General features: G+C 45.2%; 1 protein-coding gene across 1 annotated transcript in view; it reads right to left on the bottom strand.

Annotated features, from left to right (window-relative positions):
* Window positions 1-26,184, bottom strand: part of LOC309546495 (acetylserotonin O-methyltransferase-like) — a 157,668-nt gene that overhangs the window by 116,052 nt on the left and 15,432 nt on the right. Inside the window, exons 2-3 of the mRNA XM_082246234.1 lie at window positions 9,545-9,719; window positions 5,401-5,530 (exon numbers count right to left, since the gene is read on the bottom strand). Coding sequence (XP_082102360.1) covers window positions 5,401-5,530; window positions 9,545-9,719 — 305 coding nt within the window. The remainder of the gene's footprint in view (window positions 1-5,400; window positions 5,531-9,544; window positions 9,720-26,184) is intronic.

Below are 26,184 nucleotides of genomic sequence, written 5' to 3'. Positions count from 1 at the left end.
TGGGACAAGATGCTCCCCCTGCCCCAAACCCCCCCACCCTTTCCTGGCCTGCCAAGCTGCATGTTCGGGCCTGCCAAGCTGCATGTTCAGATAAGCGTCTGGTTTGAATTTTTAGGGGGTACCCCACGCCATTTTTTTTTAATTTTGGCATGGGGGATTCCTTCAAAATCCATACCAGATCTAAGGGTCTGGTATGAAATGGGATGGTCCACGCTGTTTTTTTTTCTGATCGAATTCGTGTTTAAAACTGAAGAGATGTGCAATTCAGATGTGTTCCCATAGAAGACAATGAACCTCGAATTTGCATCTGAATCGCACCGCAGTGCTCTGAAAACACTCTTTTAAAATTTGCAGTGAATTCACACTGTTGCTGAACCCTTAACAGGCTCCATAGAAAGCCGATTTGATTCATATGTAATGCGAATTGGTTGCGGTTCAAAACACATCCAATTCACATATATATGTGAATGGAGCCTTAAAGTGGTTGTAACCTTAACAAAAAAAAAAGAGATCCTGTTCACTTATAGCAGGTTAAACAGCACAGTGCTTATGCTGTCTAACCCATTCCCCCAGTCCAACCCAAAAACCTGGTTGATCCTGCCTGTTTCTGTGTCCTCCTTGGTGTGCTGACCATGGTAATCATGGCTGCTGAGCCCTGATTACCATGGTCAGAGTCTCTGTCATCTGCTGATCTCCTCTTTTCCCCTCTCTCCCTGCCTGTCAGCTTCTGTGTGTGTGTGAGAGCTGTTTCCACTCCTCCCCTCCTGCCGCGATTAGTAGTAAAGTAAACTTTAAAAAATTTCACTGTCAGCCCTCTTTTATGCAGCCATAACACACTGTATAAGTATTTGTTGAAAACAAAGCCTCTAAATACTTTTTTTTCAGATATCTTTAAGCTGGTCATGTGACCTCCCAGGCTAACATCAGAGGGAGTTCTTGGTTCCTCCCACTGTTGCCCGTAGATAGGAGGAATAGAGCGGCCAGGAGTCACGTGACCGGTCTTAAGATATCTGAAAAAAGGTTTTTAGAGGCTTCGTTTTCAACAAACACTTACACAGTGTGTTATGGCTACATGAAAGAGAGGGGCTGGCAATTAATGGTTTTGTAAGGTTACAACCACTTTAAATTGTAGAGAGAGATGATCTCTACGATTAAGCCTGTAAAAGTTAAATGCCTCAAAGAGGGGCAGTCAATAGGCAGCTACACTCCATATGTTTGTTCTGGTTGAATAAAGCTTTTAATGAAGAGTAATGTCAGGATTGTGTAGCCTATTGAATAATGTATCAGTACTACATAGGCTCCCCTCAGCCTCCACCATGTATATAATGAACAATTATAGCTGCCACATGTACAGTACATATTTAATAACAAGCTTAACCACTCCTGGACTGGAAGGTTTTACCCCCCTTAATGATCTGGCCATTTTTTGCAATTTGGCACTGCGTGTCTTTAACTGATAATTGCGCAGTCATGCAATGCTGTTCCCAAACAAAATTTATGTCCTTTTTCCCCACAAGTATAGCTTTCTTTTGGTGGTATTTGATCACCTCTGCGGTTTTTATTTTTAAAAAATATCCAATAAACTAAATTGTTGTCATACATTTAGGCCAAAATGTATTTAGCTACATGTCTTTGATAAAAAAAAAAAATCTCAATAATATTTATTGGTTTGCGCAAAAGTTAAAGCGTCTACAAACTTTGGTGTATAAACTGGAATTTGCGCAGCTTTTACTTTCTGACTGCCTATCTCATTTCTTGAAGTGCTAAAATGGCAGGGCAGTAACCCCCCCCCCTCCCCAGATGAACCCCTTTTGGAAAGTAGACATCCCCAGGAATTTCCTGAGAGGCATGTTGAGCCCATTGAATTTAATTTTTTTGGTCACAGGTGTTCGAAAAATGACTTTTTTTTAACACAAAGTTGTCATTGAAATGATATATTGCTCATGCATGCCATGGGTATATGTGTAATTACACCCCAAAATACATTCTTCTGGCACTCCTGAGTATGGGGATACCCCATGTTTGAGACTTTTTTGGCAGTCTAGCCGCGTACAGGGTCCTGAAAACCAATTACTGCCTTCAGGCTTTCTAAGGGTGTAAATTGTTGATTTCACTCCTCAGGCTGAACGATATTCGATGTAACATCGAATATCATGCTGCGGGCGTGGGCGATAGTCACATCGCCGGATCAGCCGATATTGGGGACTCACAGTGAAGGAAGGTAGAAGAATACAGCCGGACTTCCGTCCCACATGTTAAGTCCGCCCTGCAGCTCTCCTGACTGAGCGGTGAGCAGCGCGCCGTGAGCAGCGGCAAAGGGAACCAATCACGTGTGCCTGCACACCTGATTGGTTCACTGTGCCGCTACTCAGGACATAATTGGTTCGCTGTGCTGCGCTCACCGCTCGGTCAGGAGAGCTTCAGGGGCAGACTTAACATGTGGGACGGATGTCGGGCTGTATTCTTCTACCTTCTACCACCACTGTGAGTCCCGATTTCTCTGCCTAAGTTCCACAGCACAGTCACACACTGTCATCTTATTAAAGAGGTTGTAAACCGATAATTTTTTTTTTTTTTTCTTTACATCCTGAAAGATAAAGACATAATGAGCTAGTATGCATCGCATACTAGCTCATTATCAAATACTTACCTTAGAACGAGCCCTCGCCGCGCCGCTCTCTTACCTCTATGACGGGCGACATGTACAGTCGCCCGTCTTCCGGGATCGCGGCATCCGGCCATCTGATTGGCCGGAGCCGCGGTGACGTCACTCCCGCGCACGCGCGCGGGAGCCGACGGTCACGGCACAGGGCTCTGAAGGAACGGCACGATCTGCCGTTCCTTCAGAGCGCATGCGCCAGTGACGTCACTGGCTGCATCAAATGTAAATATCTCCTAAACGGTACATGTTTAGGAGATATTTACAGTACCTATAGGTAAGCCTTAACATAGGCTTACCTATAGGTACAACTTCCTGAGGAGGGTTTACTTCCTCTTTAACCTGCAGTTCCCTGGAGTGTCCACCCAGTTCCCTACATTACCATTAACCCTGGCTGCCCTGTATGGTGCAACTGCAATGACATTTAGAAGAAGGCTGCTGCTGTACTACTTCCCAAATCCTACTACAGTAAAATTAACCCTGGCTGGCCCTGTATTACAATCAGAAGAAGGTTGCTGCACTACTTCCCATCCCTACAGTAACATTAACCCTGGCTGGCCCTGTATGTAACAATCAGAAGAAGGCTGCTGCACTGAATCCCTACAGTAACATTAAACCTGTATTTAGCCTGGATTGATGGCTCTCTCAATATCGCAATATATATCGTTGGGAAAAAAAATATCGCAATGTACTTTTTTTCCAATATCGTGCAGCCCTACTTCTCACTGTCTATCACAGTTTCGGAGGCCATGAAATGTCAAGACCTCACAAAACCCCCCTAAATGACCCCTTTTCAGAAAGTAGACACCCTAAGCTATTTTCTGAGAGGCATGTTGAGTATTTTGCAGATCTTGCTTTTTGTCACAAAGTTTTGAAATTTGAAAAAAGAAAAAAAAAATACATTTTCCTTTTCTTTCCTTTCTTTATTTTCCAAAACATATGAGAGCTGCAAAATACTCACAATGCCTCTTAGCAAATACCCTGGGGTGTCTACTTTCCGAAAAGGGGTCATTTGGGGGGTTTTGTGCTATCTTGGCATTTTATGGCCTCCGAAACCGTGATAGGTAGTGAGGAGTAAAATCAACAATTTATGCGCTTAGAAAGCCTTAAGGCGGTGATTGGTTTTCGGGGTCCTGTACACGGCTTGACTGCCAAAAGTCTCACATATGTGGTATTCCTGTACTCAGGAGAAGCAGCAGAATGTATTTTGGGGTGTAATTTTACATATAGCCTTGGCATGTTTGAGCAATATATAATTTAATTGACAACTTTGTGTAAAAAAAAGAACAAACTTTTTTGTAATTTTCCTGAAACTTGTGTCAAGATATTAAATATTCCATAAACTCAATATGCCTCTCGGCAAATAGCTCGGAGTGCCTACTTTCCAAAATGGGGTCATTTGGGAGGGGGGTTTGTGCTATCTTGACATTTCAGGGCCTCCTAAGCTGTAATAGGTAGTGAGGAAGTAAAATAAGCAATTTACGCCCTTAGAAAACCCGAGGGCAGTGATTGGTTTTCGGGGTCCCGTAAACAGCTAGACTCTCAAAAAGTCTCACACATGTGGTATCTCTGTGCTCAGCATATTTTAGGGTGTCATTCCACATATACCCATGGCATGTGTGAGCAATCTATCATTTAGTGACAACTTTGTGTAAAAAATAAATAAAATTGTAATTTTCCCGAAACTTGTGACAAAATATAATATATTCCATGGACTCAACATGCCTCTCAGCAAATAGCGTGGGGTGTCTACTTTCCAAAAATAGGTCATTTGGGGGGTATTTGAACTGTCCTTTTATGCCCAATATTAGAAGCTTATGCCACACATCACCAACTCTTCTAACCACTTGAAGACCAAGCCTTTTCTGACAATTTTTGTTTACATGAAAAAATTATTTATTTTTACTAAAAAATTACTTTGAACCCCCAAAAATTATATCTTTTTTTTTTAAAGCAGAGGCCCTACAGAACAAAATGGAGGGTGTTGCAATTTTTTTTTTTTTGTCACACAGTATTTGCGCAGAGATATTCCAAACGCAATTTTTTGGGGAAAAAACACATTTTTTTAAATGTAATGCACAAATACACTATATATTGCCTAATTTTTTAGTAAAATAAAAAAGATGTCCTTATGCTGAATACAGATACCAAACATTACAGGCTTTAAAATTGCACACGCCCATGCAGCGGCAACAAACTAAGTACATTTTTAAAAGCCTTTAAAAGCCTTTACAGGTTACAACTTTAGTTTTAAAGAGGAGGTCTACTGCAAGAATTACTGCCCTCGATCTTATGTTCGGGGCGATACCTCACATGCATGCTGCCATTGCTGTTTACATATGACACCAGACTGATGCTTGCTTTCGCCTTTGTGCGCAAACACGGGGGGACAGGGGTGCTTGAAGTTTTTTTTTATTTATAATTATTTATTTCGCTTTTTTAGTTTATTTTGACACCTTCCCTTTAATTAATTAATTTATTTTTTTATCATTTTTATTGTTATCACAGGGCATTTAAATATCCTCTATGATAGCATGTCATATGACTGATTGGTTCTGAATCGAATCAGAACATTGCGGGGAAAACGGGCACGCGCGCATGCCCCGTAGCCCTGCACGCGACCGACATACAGTTACGTCGGTTTGCGCAGTCAAGCCACCTTGCCACAGTAAAACTGCAGCGGGTGGTCGGCAACTGGTTAACATGTTGAAAGGACTACACATTCACTTTCAAGACTATACCTTATAGCTTGGGGTAGGAATTGCCAGCATGCATACGTGGTGTTCGAGTAGTACATCATCATGTGATATAGGGACTTTGGACTTGATTTGACCAGGTATACTGAAGAAACGTCTGTGTTAGAATAATATGCTAAAAATAAAATAAATAAAACCCAGTGTTAATCCTTTAAGATTCACATATAAGGCATGTCATACATAAAGCTAAATATCTGCAAATATAATACTGTAGTTTTAGTTGCAGCCACGTTCCAGTGGTCCAGTCATAACATATTTTTAGATTAACCACTTAAGGACCTATTTCTTACATATGTTTACAAGGTAAAATCAGTATTTGTTTGCTAGAAAATTACTTAGAACTCCCACACATTATAAATATTTTTTAGCAAAGAATAAAATGTCATTGCACTATTTTTTGTCACGCAGTATTTGCGCAGCAGTCTTTCAAACACAATTTTTGGAGAAAAAAATACAGTTCATTGAATTAAAAAAAAACGAAAACAGTAAAGTTAGCCCAATTTTTTTGTATATTGTGAAAGATATTACGCCGAGTAAATAGATACCTAACATGTTACGATTTAAAATTGCGCACACTCGTAGAATGGTGACAAACTACAGTACTTAAAAATCTCCAAAGGAGACGCTTTAAACATTTTTAATGGTTACCTGTTTAGAGTTACAGAGGAGGTATTTTGCTAGAATTATTGCTCTCACTCTGATGATCACGATAATACCTCACATGTGTCATTTTAACACAGTTTACATTTGCGGGCATGACTTATATATGCATTTTCTTTGGTGCGCGAGCTCACGGGGATGGGGGCCCTTAAAAACATTTTTTTTCTTTTCCTATTTATTTTATTTTTATCACTGTTCTTTTAAAAAAGAAAAAATCTGATCACTTTTATTGCTGGCACACGGAATGTAAACATCCCTTGTGACAGTAATAGGCGGTGAGAGGTACACTTTAGGAAGGAATCTGGGGGTCTAAAAGACCCCAAACCCCTCCACTGCACTTAAAAGTATTCAAAACGCCGAAATCTGCATTTTTGAATTCTGTCACCTTTTTTAAAATTGGCTCCGTTGGCAGCCAAATAAACGAAGTGACGTCGCTTCCTGGTTACTTGATTGGAGACCTGATCGAAGCCGAATCTGGATTTGTTCGGGACTCTAACCAGCAGGCGGACGTGCCAGCTTGTTGCTTACGTCTCCCAGTGGGACGGGAGACCTAGGCAGATCAGCGGAAGGCCCCTCCCGCTCGCCGTGATTACGGTCAAAGTAACTGGTAGATATACTGTATACTATACCCATATAGCTATTTTCTTTCGCCTATGTGTATAAATAATCATAATATATAGGTAAAACACCTGTTTGAAATCAATATGATTATATTTGAAATAGTGTCTTTCTCCGGCTCTGTTTTGGAGTTAGCTGATTATTAGACAGCTGAGCTCAGCCTGACTAACAGTGAGGTGGGTATAGGAGGGTGCAGTCAGGACTGGCGCCAGCACAAGGTGGCTAGAGAACAACCTTAGGGAACCAGAATGCCTCATAAAAAGTACCTGTCACCTATATGCTATCACATACGGGGCTATTGCTTCCCTATGTGATGGCAATAAAGTCATGTAAAAAACATTTTTTAAACATTTAAAGAGACACACATAAAAAAAAATAATAATTTTAGAGCTACCCCCCCCAAACACAAAAACACATGTTGAGGCTAGGAAAACAGCAATTGCCCCACACGTTAGCTAGTATCACCAGTAATACTTGAGGTCTCCCTGCAGTTAGCATAGTGCTACACTTGTACCAGAGATCCTGGGTACCTCTAAACTGAAGACTTGTAGGGGCTTTTAAAGTGTTGCCTTAAAAAAAATATAGGGTACTGATGTTTTTCCCATTTCACAGGCACATGCAATTTTTCCCCACAAACGGAGCTTTCTTTTGGTGGTATTTGATCACCTGTGCGATTTTTACTTTTTGCACTATAAACAAAAAAAGAGCATTTATTTTGAAAAAACAACAATATTTTTAACATTTTTTTATATGAAATTCCCCCCAAAAAAATGTAAAAATCAAAATTTTTTAAAATTTTTGGCCAATTTGTTTTCTGCTACCTATGTTTGGTAAAAAAAAATTCACAATAAGCGTATTTTGATTGGTTTGCGCAAAAGTTATTGCGTTTACTAACAAAGGGAAAGATTTGTCATTTTTGGTGTTTTTTTTTTTAACGCGTAATGGCGGCGATCTGCGATTTTTTTTGCGGGACTGCGACATTGCGGCGGACAGATCGGACCCTTGACTGACATTTTTGACACTTTTGGGGGTACCAGTGACATTACTGCAGTAATCAGTGCTATATATATGCACTGTTACTGTAAAAATGACACTGGCAGGGAAGGGGTTAATTTTATTGGAGAGGGAGGGGTTAATGTATGCCTGGTGCTTACTGACGTGTGTGGGGGGAGGTGACTGAGTGACACAAGGACAGATCCCGGGTTCAGCTATGCTGAACCCTGCAATCTGACCCTGCCTGTCACTTGGGAGATCCGCCCGCTTGTGTTTACACAAGCAGGCGGATCTCCACACTAGATCCCCGACGATCGGGGAAGAGCGGCGGCGATCGCCGCTGCTCCTCCCCTGGCCCGACTCCCGCTGTGACTGAATACAGCGGGAGCGAGCCTCCGGCGGCGCGCGTGCGCCGCCGAGAAAGGGGAGTGTCTGACGACGTAGGTCTACGTCGTCAGACGATAACGAGCCACTTTGCCGCAGTAGTACTACAGTACTCAGACGGCAAGTGGTTAAGGTTCGACCTGGGTATCTATTTACTCGGCACAACCTAGTTTTTTACATTTTACCAAGAAATTAAGTAATAAATTGCATTTATGTGCCCACAAATTACCTTTAGTGTATTTTTCACTGAAATGTTGTGTTTGATAAACCGTCGCTCTAATATCATGTAACATTAAAAATGGAACTATCAACATTTTATTCTATAGGGTGTGTGCTTTCAAAAAATATATGTTTTTTAGGAGTTGAGTTTAGGCGCTTTGGCAAAAAAAACTTAAAGCTTGTTAAACTCAAGTTGAGGAGCTGCCAGTGTACATTAAGCCTACGTTTGCCTCACCTGCCAGCTGCCCATAGCCAGTGGCAGCAGGGAATGCATAAACCCCCCCCCCCCTGCCCCCCATTACACACTGCCTTTGTGAAGGGAAGGGGGGGGTTATGAGAGGCCGGTGGGGGGAGGGGGTGTCGACAAAAATCCTTGCACCGGCCCTGTTTGTCCAGAGCTGTTGCATTTTCGCTCTGTCTCTACAGGCCAGGCTTGGCATGTACCAGGTTGATAATATCCTTGTAAGACACATCTTTTGCCATGCTTGCGTGGAAGGGGAAGTTACTTCTTTTGCTGACCACTACCTGGGTCAAAGGGTAATGTTTGGTTCATAAAGTGCATTAAAATATGTAAAGCATAATATTTTGTAAAGAACAGAATGAACGAAAAATGTTTTTTAAATTGAACAGAAATAGAGACCCATTTAAAAAAGTGGACCTGAATAGACACTGATGTAAAGGGATGATCATCCTTTTACATCTGCTGTCTATTTTAGTCTAAAGTGACAGATGGAATGCCCATGTGAGAGGGTCCTAAGTGCTTGTTTTGTCCAGGGAAAAAGGAAAAACCCATATACTTACTCGAACCTCCGCTCTCCTGGCAAACGGTGCTCCACCATGATCCAGTGGTGCACTGCTTCTGGTGTCCTCATGCCCAGAACAGAGCGATTGAGGCTGCTCTGAGCTTGATGACATCAGGACCCAAGGAGGTGCAGGATCTGCAGGGACTGGTATTGTGTGGAGAGGAGTGGAGCATCAGGTAATATATCACTTTTGATCTTTCTAGATTTCTGGGGGGGGTCTGGGTAATTTTTTTTCTTAGGCCAAATAGGTTTGGGAAGCTCTGGCCTAAACTGCAGGGGCACAGTAATAAGAGAGGTACACTGAAATTCAGAGGACACACAACGCAGCCCAAGTAGATCCTCACAATATTTATAAAAATACAAAACAAAAATGGTTGTAAAAACTAATCATAATAGGACAATATATAGTATGTTTGAAAAACAAAAGAACAAGGTGAATCCATAAAGCTTACCTTCCAAGTTTTTCATTTCAAGTTTTAAGAGGTTCATTCCATGACAGACACTGAGTAAGCGGTCTGTGGCATTTACATTGGTATTCAGATGAGAAGCAATGGCCGCTGCTGACAAGGGCTCACCAGCATCATGTAGTAAGTCAAAAATTCCCAACTCACATGCTGTAAACATAGTCTGAAAGGAAAATACACCAAATATTATTGTAATTGCACTGATCATTTACAAAATTTTATTTTTTTTAATTCAGTTCTAAAAAGTAAGGCAAATATATGGTAAACAATAGCTATTAGGGATACACTATATTACCAAAAGTATTGGGACGCCTGCCTTTACATGCACATGAACTTTATTGGCATCCCATTTTTAGTCTGTAAGGTTCAATATTGAGTTGGCAGCTATAATAGCTTCAACTCTTCTGGAAAGGCTGTCCATAAGGTTTAGGAGTATGTCTATGGGAATGTTTGACCATTCTTCCAGAAGTGCATTTGTGATTAGAGATGGCCTTGCCGTTCGTCTGGAGGTCGGTTCGCGGCAAATTTTGCTTGTTCGCTACCTGCCAATTTTGCAAACACCTGGCTTTGTTCGCGCCGGCCATATTGGTTTACGTTGGGGAGAACTTTGACCCATGACACAGCCGTCAGGTGGAATGGGACAGCCAATTGAAACATTTCAGTACATGGACATGCCCCCTACCTCATAAATAGACCAGAGCTGTCGGCCATTTCACATTCTGCTTTTTGTCAGCGTAGGGAAAGGTCTGCTGCGTTCATGAGGGAGAGATTGCTAGACACAAATAGCCCTGTTAAGATCCACAAAAGTCCTTTTCAGGGCTGGTATTTCGGTATAGGCCTACTACAGTCTCTTTTGGGTTTAGAGACAGGTATCCAGTCTGTGCTTTAGGGACAGTTAGAGATCGGCAGACAGTGACACAAATCGCTCTGTTAATGTCCACAAAAGTCATTTAAAGGGCTGGTATTTATTTGGTATAGGTGTACAGTCTCTGTTCAGTTTAGGGACAGGTATCAAGTGTGCTCTAGGGAGAGATCTGCAGTGAGACAAATCGCTCTGTTAATGTCCACAAAAGTCATTTCAAGGGCTGCAATTTTTTTGGTATTGGTGTGCAGTGCACTATATAGGGGTGTAATCCATGGTATAATATACTTTGTAATATAAAAAGCATATTATAGTGGATTTGTATTGTGCACTGTGCAGCATTGTGACTGGGGTGGTGACTGAGCGTTGCAGCAGCAATATTACAAACAGTGACAAAAGCACTTTTAATGTATTATAACTAGTGTGATAGACCAGTGGCCCCCAATACCACATATTGAAGTGGGGTGTTATCTGAGTATACTTTTACAAGTGTATTTGTGTCCTGTAACAATATTGCCTCTTTTGCTGTGTTAACTCTGCTACACACAGTGCCAAACTCACTGGCCAATGTTTTGAACGACTGGTGTGATAGACCAGTGACCCCAAATACCACATATTGAAGTGGGGTGTTATCTGAGTATACTTTTACAAGTGTATTTGTGTCCTGCAACAATATTGCCTCTTTTGCTGTGTTAACTATGATACACACAGTGCCAAACTCACGGGTCAATTTTTGAACAACTGGTGTGATAGACCAGTGGCCCTTAATACCACATATTGAAGTGGAGTGTTATTTAACAGTATAGTTTTCTAAAAGTGTATTTTAGTCCTGCAAAAATTTGGCCTCTTTTGCTGTGTTAACTCTGCTACACACAGTGACAAGTTACTGGCCAATTATTTGTAGAACTGGCGTAATAAACCTAGGGCCCCCCAATACCCCAGATTGAAGTGGGGTGTTATCTGAGTATACTTTCATAAGTTTGTGTCCTGCAACAATATTGCCTCATTTGCTGTGTTAACTCTGGTACACACAGTGCCAAACTCACTGGTCACTTTTTGAACAACTGGTGTGATAAACCAGTGCCCCCCCCCCAATACCACATATTGAAGTGGGGTGTTATTTAACAGTATACTTTTCTAAGATTGTATTTTAGTCCTGCAAGAAATTTGGCCTCTTTTGCCGTGTTAACTGTGCTACACACAGTGACAACAGTTACTGGCCAATTATTTGTAGAACTGGTGTCATAAACCTGTGGCCCCACCAATACCACAGACTGAAGCGGGGTGTTCTATACCTTTTTTCAGATATACTGGGATTCTCTAGAGACTTTTGTCACAGGGTAATTTAAAAACATGACAGGCAGAGGAAGAGGCAGACACTTACGCAGGGGTGGTAGGGGTGGGGCAGGAGCAGTAGGCCAGGGCCAAAGTGTGAAGTTTCAAAAGGCGCGTTCGATTACGTCAAAGGACGCACCAGACTTGGTTGAGTGGCTCACTCTGCCTTCCTCTTCGGGACCCTCCTCATCCTCTCTATGTGCACCCTCTTCACTCTCTGCTGTGTGCACCCCCAAAGACACCACCACCACCACATACCCTCCACTTGAGTCTCTGGAATTATTTTCCGATCCATCACAAGACATTTGCGATGCGCAGCCATTGTTAGCATCGGATCAGGAAGAGGAGGTAGCAGCAGCCGCCACTCAGCAGTCTGACGACAGTACCCAGATCAGCCCAAAGAGGTTGGTCCCCGCTGTTGCTGCCTACTCCGAGATCTCGATTGTTAGTGGTGGGGAAGGTGACATGGATGATGACGTGTCTATGGACGTCACGTGGGTGCTCACAAGAGAGGAAGAGGAGGGGAGTTCAGAGGGAGAGAGGGACCGGCAGATAGGGAGGAGAGGCAGGCAGAACTTGCATTGCACTAGAGGTACAAAGCAGACTGCAAATGTATCAGGAGAGAGCCATCAACCATGTACTGTCACATTTGGCGCTCCCAGGACGCCGACACATGGCTCCGCAGTGTGGGCTTTTTTTAATGTGTCCGTTGCTGACAACAGTGTTGCCATCTGCAGCCTTTGCAGTCAACGCATAAGTCGTGGTAAGCCCAACACTCACCTAGGGATGACCGCCTTAAGAAGGCACCTGAACTCCCATCACCAAGCCCAGTGGGAGCAACACCGTCAGAACCCACAAAGCCACACTCCAGGCTCTCACCATCCAGCCTCTTCTCCTTCTCCTTCTTCTCTCTCCTCACATTTGTCCTCCACTCCACCTTCCATGATGCCGACGTCACGTTGTTCTGGAAAAAGGCATGCTTCTGTGGCCCAAATGTTGGAGTGGAAAAAAATTATGAAGCCGGATAACCCTCTTGCCCAACGTTTGACTGCTGGCTTGTTGGAACTGATAGCCCGCCAACTACTGCCATATCAACTGGTGGACTCGGAGGTCTTTCGTAAATTTGTGGCCATTGGAACACCACAATGGAAGGTCCAAGGCAGGAAATATTTCTCGCAGAAGGGCATTCCAGAGCTGTATGGCCATGTTCAGCGGCAAGTGAATATATCTCTGGCACACAGTGTTGATGCCAAGATACATCTGACCACAGACACATGGTCTAGCAAACATGGGCAGGGAAGGTATATAACTTTTACTGCCCACAGGGTGAACCTTCTGACGGCTGTCAAGCATGTAACCAGTGGCACCGGTGTAGATTTGGTTGTACCGCCACGGATTGCATGCAGGCCTGCCTCTTCTTCTCCTCCTTCTCCTCTATCCTACCTCTCCTCCTCGGCTGACTCCTTTTCCGCTTCTACCGCCTAAGATCCCCAGAACCTATTCCACATGTCAGGAGAGACGTTGCCATGCTGTGTTGCGTCTGTTGTGCTTGGAAGCCAAGAGCCACACTGGTCCTGCACTCCTTTCAGCTTTGCGTTCACAGGCAGATCAGTGGCTGACACCGCTGAATTTGACAGTTAGTAAAGTGGTGTGCGACAATGGTGCCAATCTGCTGAGCGCGCTGAAACAGGGCAAAATAACACACGTGCCATGCATGGCACACGTCCTGAACTTGGTGGTGCAGCGATTCGTTGCCAAATACCCTGAGGTCCAGGACGTCTTGCGGCAGGCCAGGAAAATCTTGGGCCATTTCAGAAGATCTTACACAGCCATGGCTCGCCTTGCTGACATTCAGCGGCGACACAACCTGCCCGTCAGGCATCTATTTGTGACTGTCCGACCCGATGGAACTCAACGTTGCATATGCTTGATAGGCTGCTCCAGCAGAAACGTGCAGTTAACGACTACCTGTACGAACTCTGTGGCAGGACAGGTTCTGGGGAGCTTGGGTTTTTTTCACCTCGCCAATGGCTGCTCATGCTGGACGCATGCAGACTTCTGTGGCCATTCGATGAGATCACCAAACTGGTCAGTCACGCCTTCTTTCTGGAGCATGTATTGCGTCATGTCATTGATCAAGCCGTCGAGGAGCAAGAGCAGGAAGATGAGGAAGTCGCAATGTTGTATGAATTCCCAGTGGGTGCTATTCCATCTGAGACAAGTCAACAGCAGGAGTCTGAAGAGGAGTCAGAGGAGGATGGTGCTGGGGGGGATGAGGAGGAGCAAGAAGAGCATGCTTTAAACCTTTCTGGGATCCCTGGTGTTATGCGTCGATGGGGGGAGGAGAACGAGGACGACATTATCCTGGATAATGAGCTGGAAGCAGGCCACTACACCGCTTCCAGTATAGTGCGAATGGGGGCCTTCATGCTCCAGTGTTTTAAGGGGGACCCCCGTATAAAAAGCATAAAGGCCAAGGACCAGTACTGGGTGGCAACGTACTTAGACCCCCGGTACAAACAAAAAATGACGGAAATGTTACCACAATCACAGAGGGCGGTCAGAATGCAGCACTTCCAAGCCTTGAATGCTGCATTCTGCTTTTGTGTGCGCTGGCAGAGGAATTTCCAGTCCCAGAGAGACAGTTGTGGGTAGCAATCCAACAGTGCCTGCAAGAAGAGGGCGGTGTGAAGATGTCTTGGTCACTTCAGATATGAGATCCTTCTTTCAGCCGAACCATCAACAGCTGTACTCCGGATCCAGTATCAGGGAACGCCTAGACCGCCAGGTGTCCGACTACATCAGGTTAACGGCCGATGTGGACGCTCTGAGGAGTGATAAACCCCTGGACTACTGGGTGGGCAGGCTTGACCTCTGGCCAGAGCTTGCACAATTTGCAATGGAACTGTTGGATTGCCCCCCGTCCAGTGTCCTGTCCCAAAGGACGTTCAGCGCAGCAGGGGGGATCGTGACCTATAAGCGCACTCGCCTAGTTCATGACAGTGTAGACTACCTCACATTTATAAATATGAATGAGGCATGGATCTCTTGAGGAATTCAACACATGTGACCAGTAGACCATGTTTCATTGATATTTCTCATGCCAGGCCACAAATATCCGCCAGACCGCCATCCACATAGGCGGCTCTCTAATTAGGCAAATTAGGCGGTCACCTAAGGCCTCGCACCTACAGGGGCCTCGTGGCCAGTGGCGGAGCGACAACATTTAGAAGGGCGTAGTCAGGGAAATCTCCCAAGTAAAAGATTGTTTTAAATCCTCGGATATAAAAGTTGCAGCAGTGTGTCTGTTGTTCGCTGACACTTACCCCGCCTTCTCTGCCTGGGGATTGGCCGTCTGATCATGTAAATCTAATATGTGGAGGAATCGGTGGGCGTGTACCTGCATCAGTAGGAAGTGACTGCCTGGTCAGCTCACTCTGCTATCATCGGTTGTTGCTCTGGGAGGAGAGCTCTGCCCTGGCCCAGGAACATACAGGTAACCAGGCCCTGACTTGTCACTCTGCAGGCTGGTCATAGATTTGTGGTGTCTACTACGCAAAGGGGGTGAGTAGCACCAGGGAAGTTGGAAGAGTCTTAGAATGGTTGGTGGAGGAGGAGAAGAAGAAGGCCCTGGGTGGCTGGGGGAGGAGAGGGTGGCTGGAAGAGAAGGAGAGGGTCCCTGGGTAGCTAGGGGAAAAGGAGAGGGCCCCTGGGTGGATATGGGAAAAGGAGAGGGCCCCTGGGTGGCTAGGGGAAGAGAAAATTGCCCCTGGGTGGCTGAAGGACAAGGAGAGGGCACCTGGGTGGCTGAGGGAGAAGGAGAGAGCCCCTGTGTGGCTGAGGGAGGAGGAGAGGGCTCCTGAGTGGCTGGGAGAGAAGGAGATGACCCCTGGGTGGCTGGGCGAAAAGGAGATGGCCCTTGGGTGGCTGGGGGAGAAGGAGAGGACCCCTGGGTGGCTGGAGGGGAAGGAGAGGGCCCCTGGGTGGCTGGAGGAGAAGGAGAGGGCCCCTGGGTGGCTGGAGGAGAAGGAGAGGGCCCCTGGGTGGCTGGAGAAGGAGAGGGCCCCTGGGTGGCTAGAGGAGAAGAAGAAGGAGAGGGCCCCTGGGTGGCTGGAGGAGAAGAAGAAGAAGAGGGCCCCTGGGTGGCTGGAGGAGAAGGAGAGGGCCCCTGGGTGGCTGGAGAAGGAGAGGGCCCCTGGGTGGCTGGAGGAAAAGGAGAGGGGCCCCTGGGTGGCTGGGGAAGAAGGAGAGGGCCCCTGGGTGGCTAGAGGAGAAGAAGAAGGAGAGGGCCCCTGGGTGGCTGGAGGAGAAGAAGAAGAAGAGGGCCCCTGGGTGGCTTGAGGAGAAGGAGAGGGCCCCTGGGTGGCTGGAGAAGGAGAGGGCCCCTGGGTGGCTGGAGGAAAAGGAGAGGGGCCCCTGGGTGGCTGGGGAAGAAGGAGAGGGCCCCTGGGTGGTTGGGGGAGAAATAGCGGGCCCCTGGGTGGCTGGGGGAGGAGGAGAGCCCCCCGTGATGCCAGAGTCAGTTGCCAGGGAAGAGAGTGGAGCTGAGCCAGTCCTGCATAACTAACATCAAAGCCAAACATGGTGGAGCTGGAGCTCTTTGCCCTACACAATGACAGTACCCGAGGTGGAAGGTGAGGGGTAGCGGGGCTGTGACATTATATAGCATATGGACTCTTTACATTATTGGTAGTTTTGGTTGGAGTTGTCCTTTAGATGTTTAACTCTGTTGTTTTTCCCCCCAGCTTTGAGGGACTGAGGAATGACAGCCCACTATGCTGGGACTTATGGTGCCCTAAAATGAGGAGGACTGAGGAATTCTCAGTCCCTCACAGAGGGCACTACAAGTTCCAGAATAGCAGGGTGCCATGCCTTAGTCCCCACAGAGGGCACTACAAGTCTTAGCATAGCAGGCAGTAATTCCTCAGTCCCATACAGAGAACAGTACAAGTCCAAGCATAGCAGGCTTCCATTCCTCAGGGAGGAATGGCAGTGCACTATATTGGAATTTACAGTGCCCTCTGTGGGGACTCAGGTATGGCAGCTTTCTGCAGGGGGACTTGTCATGCCCTAGACTGTGGTGGACTGAGGAAGGGAAGTGTAAGGGGGTCTCTGGAAACTCTGATGCTAGGGGGAGCTTTTTATGACCACAGAGTTCCCTTTTACACCAGAGTCCCCAGCTTTTCCCCTCAAATCAGGGTTCCTAGAACTCTCCTTACATCAGAGTCTCCAGCATTCCCCCTTAACTCAGGGTTCCCAGAACTCCCCTTACTTCAGAGTCCCCAACATTCCCCCTAAATCAGGGTTCACAGAACTCCTCTTACATCAGAGTCTTCAGAGTTCCCTCTTACATTGTAAGGGGGAAACTCTGAAGACTCTGATGTAAAGGGGGCTCTGTGAAATTTGATTTAAGAGGGGGACTCTAATGTTAAGAGGAATTCTGTGCACTCTGATATAAGGAGGAGATGCTGGGGGGAATCTGATTTAAAGGAGAACTCTTATGTAAGGGGGGACACTGAACTTTGATGTAAGGAGGGACTCAGGGAATCATGACCTATAGGGAAATGCTGTGATGCAAGAGCAGACATATACAGTATATATATATATATATATATACATACATACCCAATGTTTAACGATCTTTGATTAAAGAAGAATTGGTTAGAGAAAATTCTACAAACTGTGAATTCATAGTACAAAGGTTAAGGCTCTTATTATATTCAATTTATACAGTTCATTTTTATCGCTTGAATTATTTTTCCCATTATGGGAGTGAGTGGGGCCTCATGTCCAAGTTTTGCCTTAGGCCTCACAAAGCCTAGAGCCACCTCTGGCCATCCACCACAACAATTCCTGGTCCTTGTCTTTGCTAAATACAGCGACATAAAAGGCATTTCATGTCAATGGAATGCCAAATTTTTGCGGCCTTTCAGGGCCGACAATTATTTTTTATGTGAATGCCTAATGTACCTCCAGCCACAGAATACAACTTTCTTTGCTGTCAGGTAAACCCATGTGGGCTAATTTTTGGGGCCTTTCATGGCCGGCACTTACTTCTTTATCCTGTGAATGCCTAATGTACCTTCAGCCACAGAATACAACGTTCTTAGCTGTCAAGTAAACCCATGTGGGATAATTTTTGGGGCCTATACTGGCCGACACTTACTTCTGTATCCTGTGAATGCCTAATGTACCTCCAGCCACAGAATACTATGTTCTTAGCTGTCGGGTAAACCCATGTGGGCTAATTTTTGGGGCCTTTCATGGCCGACACTTACTTCTTTATCCTGTGAATGCCTAATGTACCTTCAGCCACAGAATACAACGTTCTTAGCTGTCAGGTAAACCCATGTGGGCTAATTTTTGGGGCCAATACTGGCCGACACTTACTTCTTTATCCTGTGAATGCCTCATTTTTCAGACTGGAATTGAAAATCAGTGGGTCTGTAAAGGTTCCGCCAAATTGTGGAATGAATGCGGACCCATTTTACAGATGTGTGAATGGACCCTATATGTATTTGACATGTATTTACGGGTTGCTGTCAGTTGTGGCTGATTTATGAAAAAAAAAAAAAAATAATAATTTTGCTGTAAAAAAAAAGAAAAAAAAATTTTAGGGCAACTTTTCCAATTGCAATACTTCTGTTATGACATTGTCCATGTGCTGGGACTATTTGTGCACAGATAGTAAGTGTTTTGTGGCTGAAAATATGACCTAAATGTTTTTAAAGTTCGTCTCCCGTTAAAGTCAATGGGGCCTGCCGCGAACTCGCGGTTTGCAGACTTTTGAGAAAATTTGCGGCTGACGTTCACGAACCGTCCCGGCCGATGTTCGTCCATCACTATTTGTGATGTCAGGCACTGATGTTGGACTAAGACTGGGATTCTCTTAAAGTTCATGTGTGTGTGTGTAAAGGCAGGCATCCCATTACTTTTGGTAATATAGTGTATGTGTAAGAATCATTCTAAGTGTCAATTTTTAAGAAACTTCTACTGATAAAGATGGTGACTGTCTTTGATGATATTGTGAAAATGCTAGTTGCCTGACTTTCTTTTATCTTTGGAATCACTGAGATTGGAAAAGTTGCTGTTGAAGATTGAAGAATGCCAGAACTCCTGATCTGCTTATTTTATTCCAGCTCATTGGGTTTGTTTTACTGAAGACAAACAAACTGTTTACTTTGCAATAGCATTTTCCCTTAAAGTTTAACTAAAGGCAAAACTTTTTTTTTTGATTTTGGATAGAGCGGAGAGGGATTAGAACACATGTCAGTTTTTATTGCTGTCTGTGCCCGCATTAGGGGATTCCTCCTCTCTATTTGTCCTGTTTATTATTATCATTGAAGGTGAAAGTAAAAGAAAATCCTATATTTTGGGTTGTCCTCAGAAAAGTAATAGGATGGAAATCTTCCAATGGGGACACTAGTTCTGGTGACTAGGGATGATCGAACGGTTCGGGTCGACCATCGGTTCGACCCGAACATTGGCTGTTCAAAATTTGGCCGAATTCCAAACTTTTTGCGGTAAAAGTTCAAAATTCGGCCACCAGAACCGCCCAAAATGCAATGGGACAGGAACTGGGCTTAAAAAGCCCGTGATTGGCCCAGACGTGTCAGTAAAAGCCAATTGAGGGGGCAGGAGTCTGCTAGGAATGTGATTGGAGTGACTACGGGGTCCAGAGGCCAATCAGTAGTGAATACGCCCCCAAGTATATAACATAGCCCCGCCAAACCTCTAGCACAGTAATACAGGGGCTGTGGAAGAGAGTGGAAGCATGTGTGTATGGAGCTTTTCTTTTAGTGGGAGGAAAGGGATATGCAGTGTACTTAGGGTACCTATATACCACTATGGTTAGATTCAATAATCTAGTTTCTGTAGGTATACCTTTAAGTGTCAGGGTGACCGTAGTGTAGTTTAGGTGACCTGACTCTGCCATGTCAGGATGACCGTAGTGTAGTTTAGGGTGAACTGACTCTGCCATGTCAGGGTGACCGCAGTGTAGTTTAGCTGACTGCCTGCCATACCAGGGTGACCAAACTCTTCCATGTCAGGGTGACCGTAGTGTAGTTTAGCGGACTGCCTGCCATACCAGGGTGACCGAACTCCTCCATGTCAGGGTGACCGTAATGTAGTTTAGCTGACTGCCTGCCTGCCAATGCCATACCAGGGTGACCGAACTCTTCCATGTCAGGGTGACCATTGTGTAGTTTAGCGGACTGCCTGCCATACCAGGGTGACCGAATCCTTCTATGTCAGGGTGACCGTAATGTAGTTTAGCTGACTCTGCCTGCCAATGCTATACCAGGGTGACCGAACTCTTCCATGTCAGAGTGACCCCACTATGCAGATTTTGGGTTAGGGGTATACATATACATTATATATATATATATATATATATATATATATATACACACACACACACACATACATATATATATATACCCCTATACAGAAGTTCAGATGTCATGCCTGCCTCCAAATGCCCAAAAAATGCCTGAAACAAAAACGCCCAGGTGTGAAAGGAGGGTAACACCATCCCTGCACTACTGAAATTCTAAGAAAAATAATATTTTTTTTTCTGGTTCTGGACATGCTACAGAGCTGAAACTTCACAGGTACACTTTTTAGACCCCCCAGACACTAAATCCAAAGAAATCTCATTTTTTTTTTCAATAATTTTTTCAATAATTGGCTCTCTATCAAAAACGACATTTTTAACCACTTTACAACCGGAGGATTTTGCTGTCTTCCGTCCAGGCCACTTTTTGCGATTCGGCGCTGTGCGACTTCAACTGACAATTGCGCGGTCGTGCAACGCCGTACCCAAACGAAATTTACGTCCTTTTTCTCCCACAAACAGAGCTTTCTTTTGGTGGTATTTGATCACCTGTGCGATTTTTACTTTTTGCGCTATAAACAAAAAAAGAGCGTTTATTTTGAAAAAATAACAATATTTTTCACATTTTTTTATATGAAATTCCCCCCAAAAAAGATGTAAAAACCAATTTTTTTAAAAGTTTTTTGCCAATTTGTTTTATGCTACATATGTTTGGTAAAAAAAATCGCAATAAGCGTATTTTGATTGGTTTGCGCAAAAGTTATTGCGTTTACTAACAAAGGGAAAGATTTCTGTCATTTTTGGTGTTTTTTTTTTAACGCGTAATGGCGGCGATCTGCGATTTTTTTTGCGGGACTGCGACATTGCGGCGGACAGACCGGACCCCTGACTGACATTTTTGACACTTTTGGGGGTACCAGTGACATTACTGCAGTAATCAGTGCTATATATATGCACTGTTACTGTAAAAATGACACTGGCAGGGAAGGGGTTAATTTTATTGGAGAGGGAGGGGTTAATGTATGCCTGGTGCTTACTGACGTGTAGGGGGGGAGGTGACTATGTGATTCATGGACAGATCGGATGTCCAGCTATGCTGAACAGTCCGATCTGTCACTCCCTGTCACTATGGAGATCCGCCCGCTGTGTTTACACACAGCGGGCGGATCTCCAGACTCGATCCCCGACGATCGGGTAAGAGCAGCGGCGATCGCCGCTGCTCCTCCCCTGGCCCGACTCCCGCTGTGAATGAAAACAGCGGGAGCGAGCCTCCGGCGGCGCGCAAGCGCCGCCCAGAAGGGGAGGAGTCCAGTCACGTTAATACTACGTGACTGGACGGGAACGAGCCACACTGCCGCAGTAGTATTCCCGTAAGCGGTAGTAAAGTGGTTAAAGAACTTTTTTTTTGCCTGATTCATAGTCCCTGGGGCATGACCCAGAACCCTAGGCACTTTTTAGGGGCATTTATTGGGTTTTAGGGCTTCAAAATTGTGTTTTTTTATTTCAAAAGTTCGGGTCCCATTGATTTCAATGGGGTTCTGGAATCCGAACCGAACTTTCTGGAAGTTCGGGTGTTCTGGCCGAACCTAACTTTTCAAAAGTTTGATCATCCCTACTGGTAACCTAGGAGTCCCCCAGGAATTCCCTTAATTTTGCAGGGCTTTCCTCTCACTTCCTGTTTGGCTATTGGACAGGATGTGAAGGGAAATCTCAGGAATCGGGCACAGATGGCGAATAAAAATGTGACAGTGCTTATAACCCTCTCTTGCTCTATCCAAAATGGAGAAAAAAGTTTTGCCTACAGTTCTACTTCAAACTTCGTGATTGTGAGGACTGTGTGCTGAATATCACCATTCAATCATGTGCAAGCAAAAAAAAAAAAAAGTTTTTTTTTATTACTTTCCGTGCATGAGGTTGGGTGTATATTGAAAAGTGAATTTTCACCACATTCACTAAGCTCAGGGAAGATTGCATTGCAAATGCAAATTCCCCTGCAAAATGAACGGTCTATTTGCCTTTAGTAAATCAATGTCAGTGACTCAAAAGGACTGAATCTAATGGGTTGGCATGACAATCAGACACTTAGTATTGTCAAAAGGACAGCTCAGAGGAAGTTGTATTATGCTCCTTGCAATGTTATGCTCCTGTCTAGGCTCTGTTCACACAAGTGCAATTTTAAATGCAACGTTAGTTTGCATAACAATGGAAATTACATTGTTTTCAAAGGTGCCCATTCACATCCATGATTTTGGAAAATGCTCCTGTACTACTTGTGCGATTCCAGTGTGCTTTTGGCCATAGAATATGCAGAACTTATTAATCACTTCAATACCGAGCACATTTACCCCCTTCCTGCCCAGGTAAATTTTCAGCTTATAGCACTGTCGCACTTTGAATGACAATTGCGTGGTCATGCACAACTGTAACCAAACTAAATTTTTATCAGTTTTTTCATGCAAATAGAGCTTTCTTTTTAGTCACCACTGAGTTTTTTTTTTTTTTTTTGCTAAATAAAGAAAAAAAGACAGAAAATTTTGAAAAAAAAAACCAAACACGTTTTTTTTTGTTCTGTTGTAAAATTTTGCAAACAAATAATATTTCTTATAAACCTTGTCACTTAACCGGTTGCCGACCGCCGCACGACTATATACTGCGGCGGTCAGCCCCGGCCAGGCAGAGTGACGTAGCGGTACGTCACTAGCCTTCGCCGCTCTGGTGCGCGCGCGCGCGCACCCGCGGTCCCGCCGATGACTCGATTGGGGTCAGAACCGATCAGTCATCAGGTCCAGGCCAATCATTTTTGGTCTGGACCTGTTGATCGGTCCTGCCCAATCAGATCATCCTCTAAGCCTGTGAAATGTAAACACAGGCTTAGAGGAGATGTGCCCTCCCCTCACAACGGTCTTTTTGGATCCAGCGTGAGAGGAGAGCACATCTAATTGTAAGTACAGCACAAAGCACCTACATACACACTTAGATAGGCACATTTCACCCCCGATCGCCCCCCGATTAACCCCTACAGCACCTGACACAACACACACTATATACAGCATATAGCATTTACCTATATACCTGTATAAGTGTGATTTGTGAACAGGTGTAGCACTTGCGACCCCCCCCTTTTCCACTCAAATTACCCCCCACCCCCCCCTAATAAAGATTTAACCCACTGATCTCCCCTTACCCCCCCCTGATCACCGCCGTTAACCCCTACACCCTCTGTCACATCAGCACTAATACAAACGCAATATACGGTGTTATTGTATTTTTGTATTAGTGTCATTGTGATCAGAATTAGCGCAGGCGACTAAGTTTCTGTCCCAAGAAGGTTTAGGGTCCCCGCCACCCGCCCAATAAAGATTTAAGCCCCTGACCCCCCCCTGATCACCCCTACACCCCCTGCCATAACACACACCGTATACAGTATATAGCATTTTGCTATATACCCGTATAAGTGTGATTTGTGGTCAGGTCTAGCGCTTGCGACCCCCCTTTTTCCACTTGAATTACCCGCCACCCCCCCCCTAATAAAGATTTGAGCCCCTGATCTCCCCTGACCCCCCCCTGATCACCGCTAGTTAACCCCTACACCCTCTGTCACATCAGCACTAATACAAACGTAATATACAGTGTTTTTGTATTTTTGTATTAGTGTGATTGTGATCAGAATTAGCGCAGGCGACTAAGTTTGTGTCCCAAGGAGGTTTAGGGTCCCCGCCACCCGCCCAAAAAAGATTTAATCCCCTGATCCCCCCCTGATCACCCCTACACCCCCTGCCACAACGCACACTGTATACAGTATATAGCATTTTCTATATACCCGTATAAGTGTGACTTGTGACCAGGTTTAGCGCTTGCCACCGTTCCTTTTATCCTTAGGATACCCGCCAGCCCCTTCCAATAAAGATTTAAACCCCTGATCCCCCCCTGATCACATCCCGTTAACCCCTATACCCTCTGTCACATTAGCACTAATACACACATAATATACTGTTTTTACTGTATTTTGTATTGGTGTCATTGTGACTTGAGGTTGCGCTAGCTAGCTAGTTTCTTTCCCAAAGGAGGTTTAGGGTCCCCGCCACCCCCCCCCCAGATCCCCGGCGCATAGTTTAGAAGTAACCCCTTGATTACCACACACGCACGCACGCACATACACTTCCATTTCTAGTATAGTGTTTGAACAGATCAATATCTGATCTGATCAGAGCTATACTAGCGCCCCCATAGTTTAGGGTTCCCAAAATGCGGTGTTTGCACGATCAGCACTGATTCCGGCCAGCACCTGCGTTTAACCCTTTCACCCAGGTAAGTGTAGTAATCAACAGATTACTGTCACTTACAAAAAAACACAAGACACAAAACCGCTGTGTTAGCAGAGTCAGGCCTGATCCCTGCTAGCATTAGCAGTTTTTTTGGTAGCGCTTGAAATAGTCTTCGACAACCAGGTGCTTTTATTACCTGTGAGTCGCATCACTGTACGGGTAAATTTAGTTACCAAAATGTCTAAACGTTCGTACAGTGATGAAGCTATTTACAGTATAATGACCATGTCAGGTGAGAGCGATGGGGAAGCCTCACCGGCAGAATCAGGGTCAGTATACGAACCAGATGACAGCAGCGGCTCCCTGACAGATAGCTCCGACGACAGATGGGTCCCTGTTAGACCCAGGCGTACCTGACCCCATTCTGGAGTTGTTGAGATGCAGGAATCGCAGGGTGCTCGTATGGAGCAGAGTGTGGTTACTAGTGCTGCTCATTTTTCTGGCGACCTGGCAAGCGCCAGCGGCCTAGTACACCCTGGACCTAGTACAACCAGCAATGCAGTAACACCTGGTGACGTGGCGAGTCCCCTAAGTGCAGTTGAAGCTGGTGCGGTGGCTAGCACAAGTAGTGGGCCGCAGCCACCGCGTATTCGAAGACAGGCCCGTAGAGCCCATAGTGCCCTCCCTGATGCGCTGGCATATCCCAATTGGCAACCCACTGATTCTACAGCGCCAGTACTTCCCCCATTCACTGCCCAACCTGGAATCCACGTGGAGACAGCTGGTTTTACGCCCCTGAAATTTTTTCAGCTGTTCTTCACGGAAGATCTTTTCAGATCTATTGTGGATCAATCAAATTTATATGCTCAACAATTTATCGCCGCCAACCCAAATTCGCACCTTTCCAGACGATTCGGCTGGAATCCTATAACGGTTTCCGAATTTAAAATCTTTCTGGGCCTTTCCCTCCACATGGGCATAACTAAACAAAGTGAATTGCGGCTATATTGGTCCACTAGCCCAGCTCACCATATGCGCATGTACTCTGCCTCCATGTCCAGGGGGAGATACGAGCAAATTCTGCGATTTATGCATTTCAGCGACAATGAAATCTGTCGTCCTCGGGGAGACCCTGCATGCGATCGGCTCCACAAAATTCGGCCCCTCATAGACCACTTCAATCAGCGGTTTGCAGCCTTGTTTACCCCCGAACAAGTTGTCTGCATTGACGAGTCCCTGATTAAATTTACTGGCCGTCTTGCTATCAAACAGTACCTCCCCAGCAAGCGTGCCAGATACGGGGTCAAGTTGTATAAGCTCTGTGACAGGGCCACAGGCTATACAGTTAATTTCCGTGTCTATGAGGGAAAACCGAACTGCCCAGACTACATAGGGAGCAGCGGTAAGATTGTTTGGGACTTGGTGTCACCCTTATCCGGAAAGGGGTACCATTTGTACGTGGACAATTTTTACACAAGGGTGCCACTATTTAGTCACCTGCTTGATTTACAAATTGGCGCATGTGGCACCGTGCGACCTAATCGCCGGGGCTTCCCCAAACGGCTTGTAAATTCCCGTCTTAGTCGGGGGGCGAGAGCCTGCTTGAAAACGGACAAATTGCTTGCGGTGAAGTGGAAGGATACACGGGATGTTTATGTTCTGTCCTCCCTTCACGCAGACACGACAGTCCAAATCCCTACGGCAACTGGCGTTATGGAGAAACCCCTCTGTGTCCACGAATATAACCTTAACATGGGAGGGGTGGACCTTAACGACCAGCTTTTGGCGCCGTATTTAGTTGCCCGTAAAGCCAGACGCTGGTACAAAA

The sequence above is a fragment of the Pelophylax lessonae genome (assembly GCF_965119305.1).
Source record: "Pelophylax lessonae genome assembly, chromosome: 2".
Classification (NCBI taxonomy): domain Eukaryota; kingdom Metazoa; phylum Chordata; class Amphibia; order Anura; family Ranidae; genus Pelophylax; species Pelophylax lessonae.
Note: the sequence above shows the minus strand (reverse complement) of the source record. Positions and strands in the feature narration are given on the sequence as shown.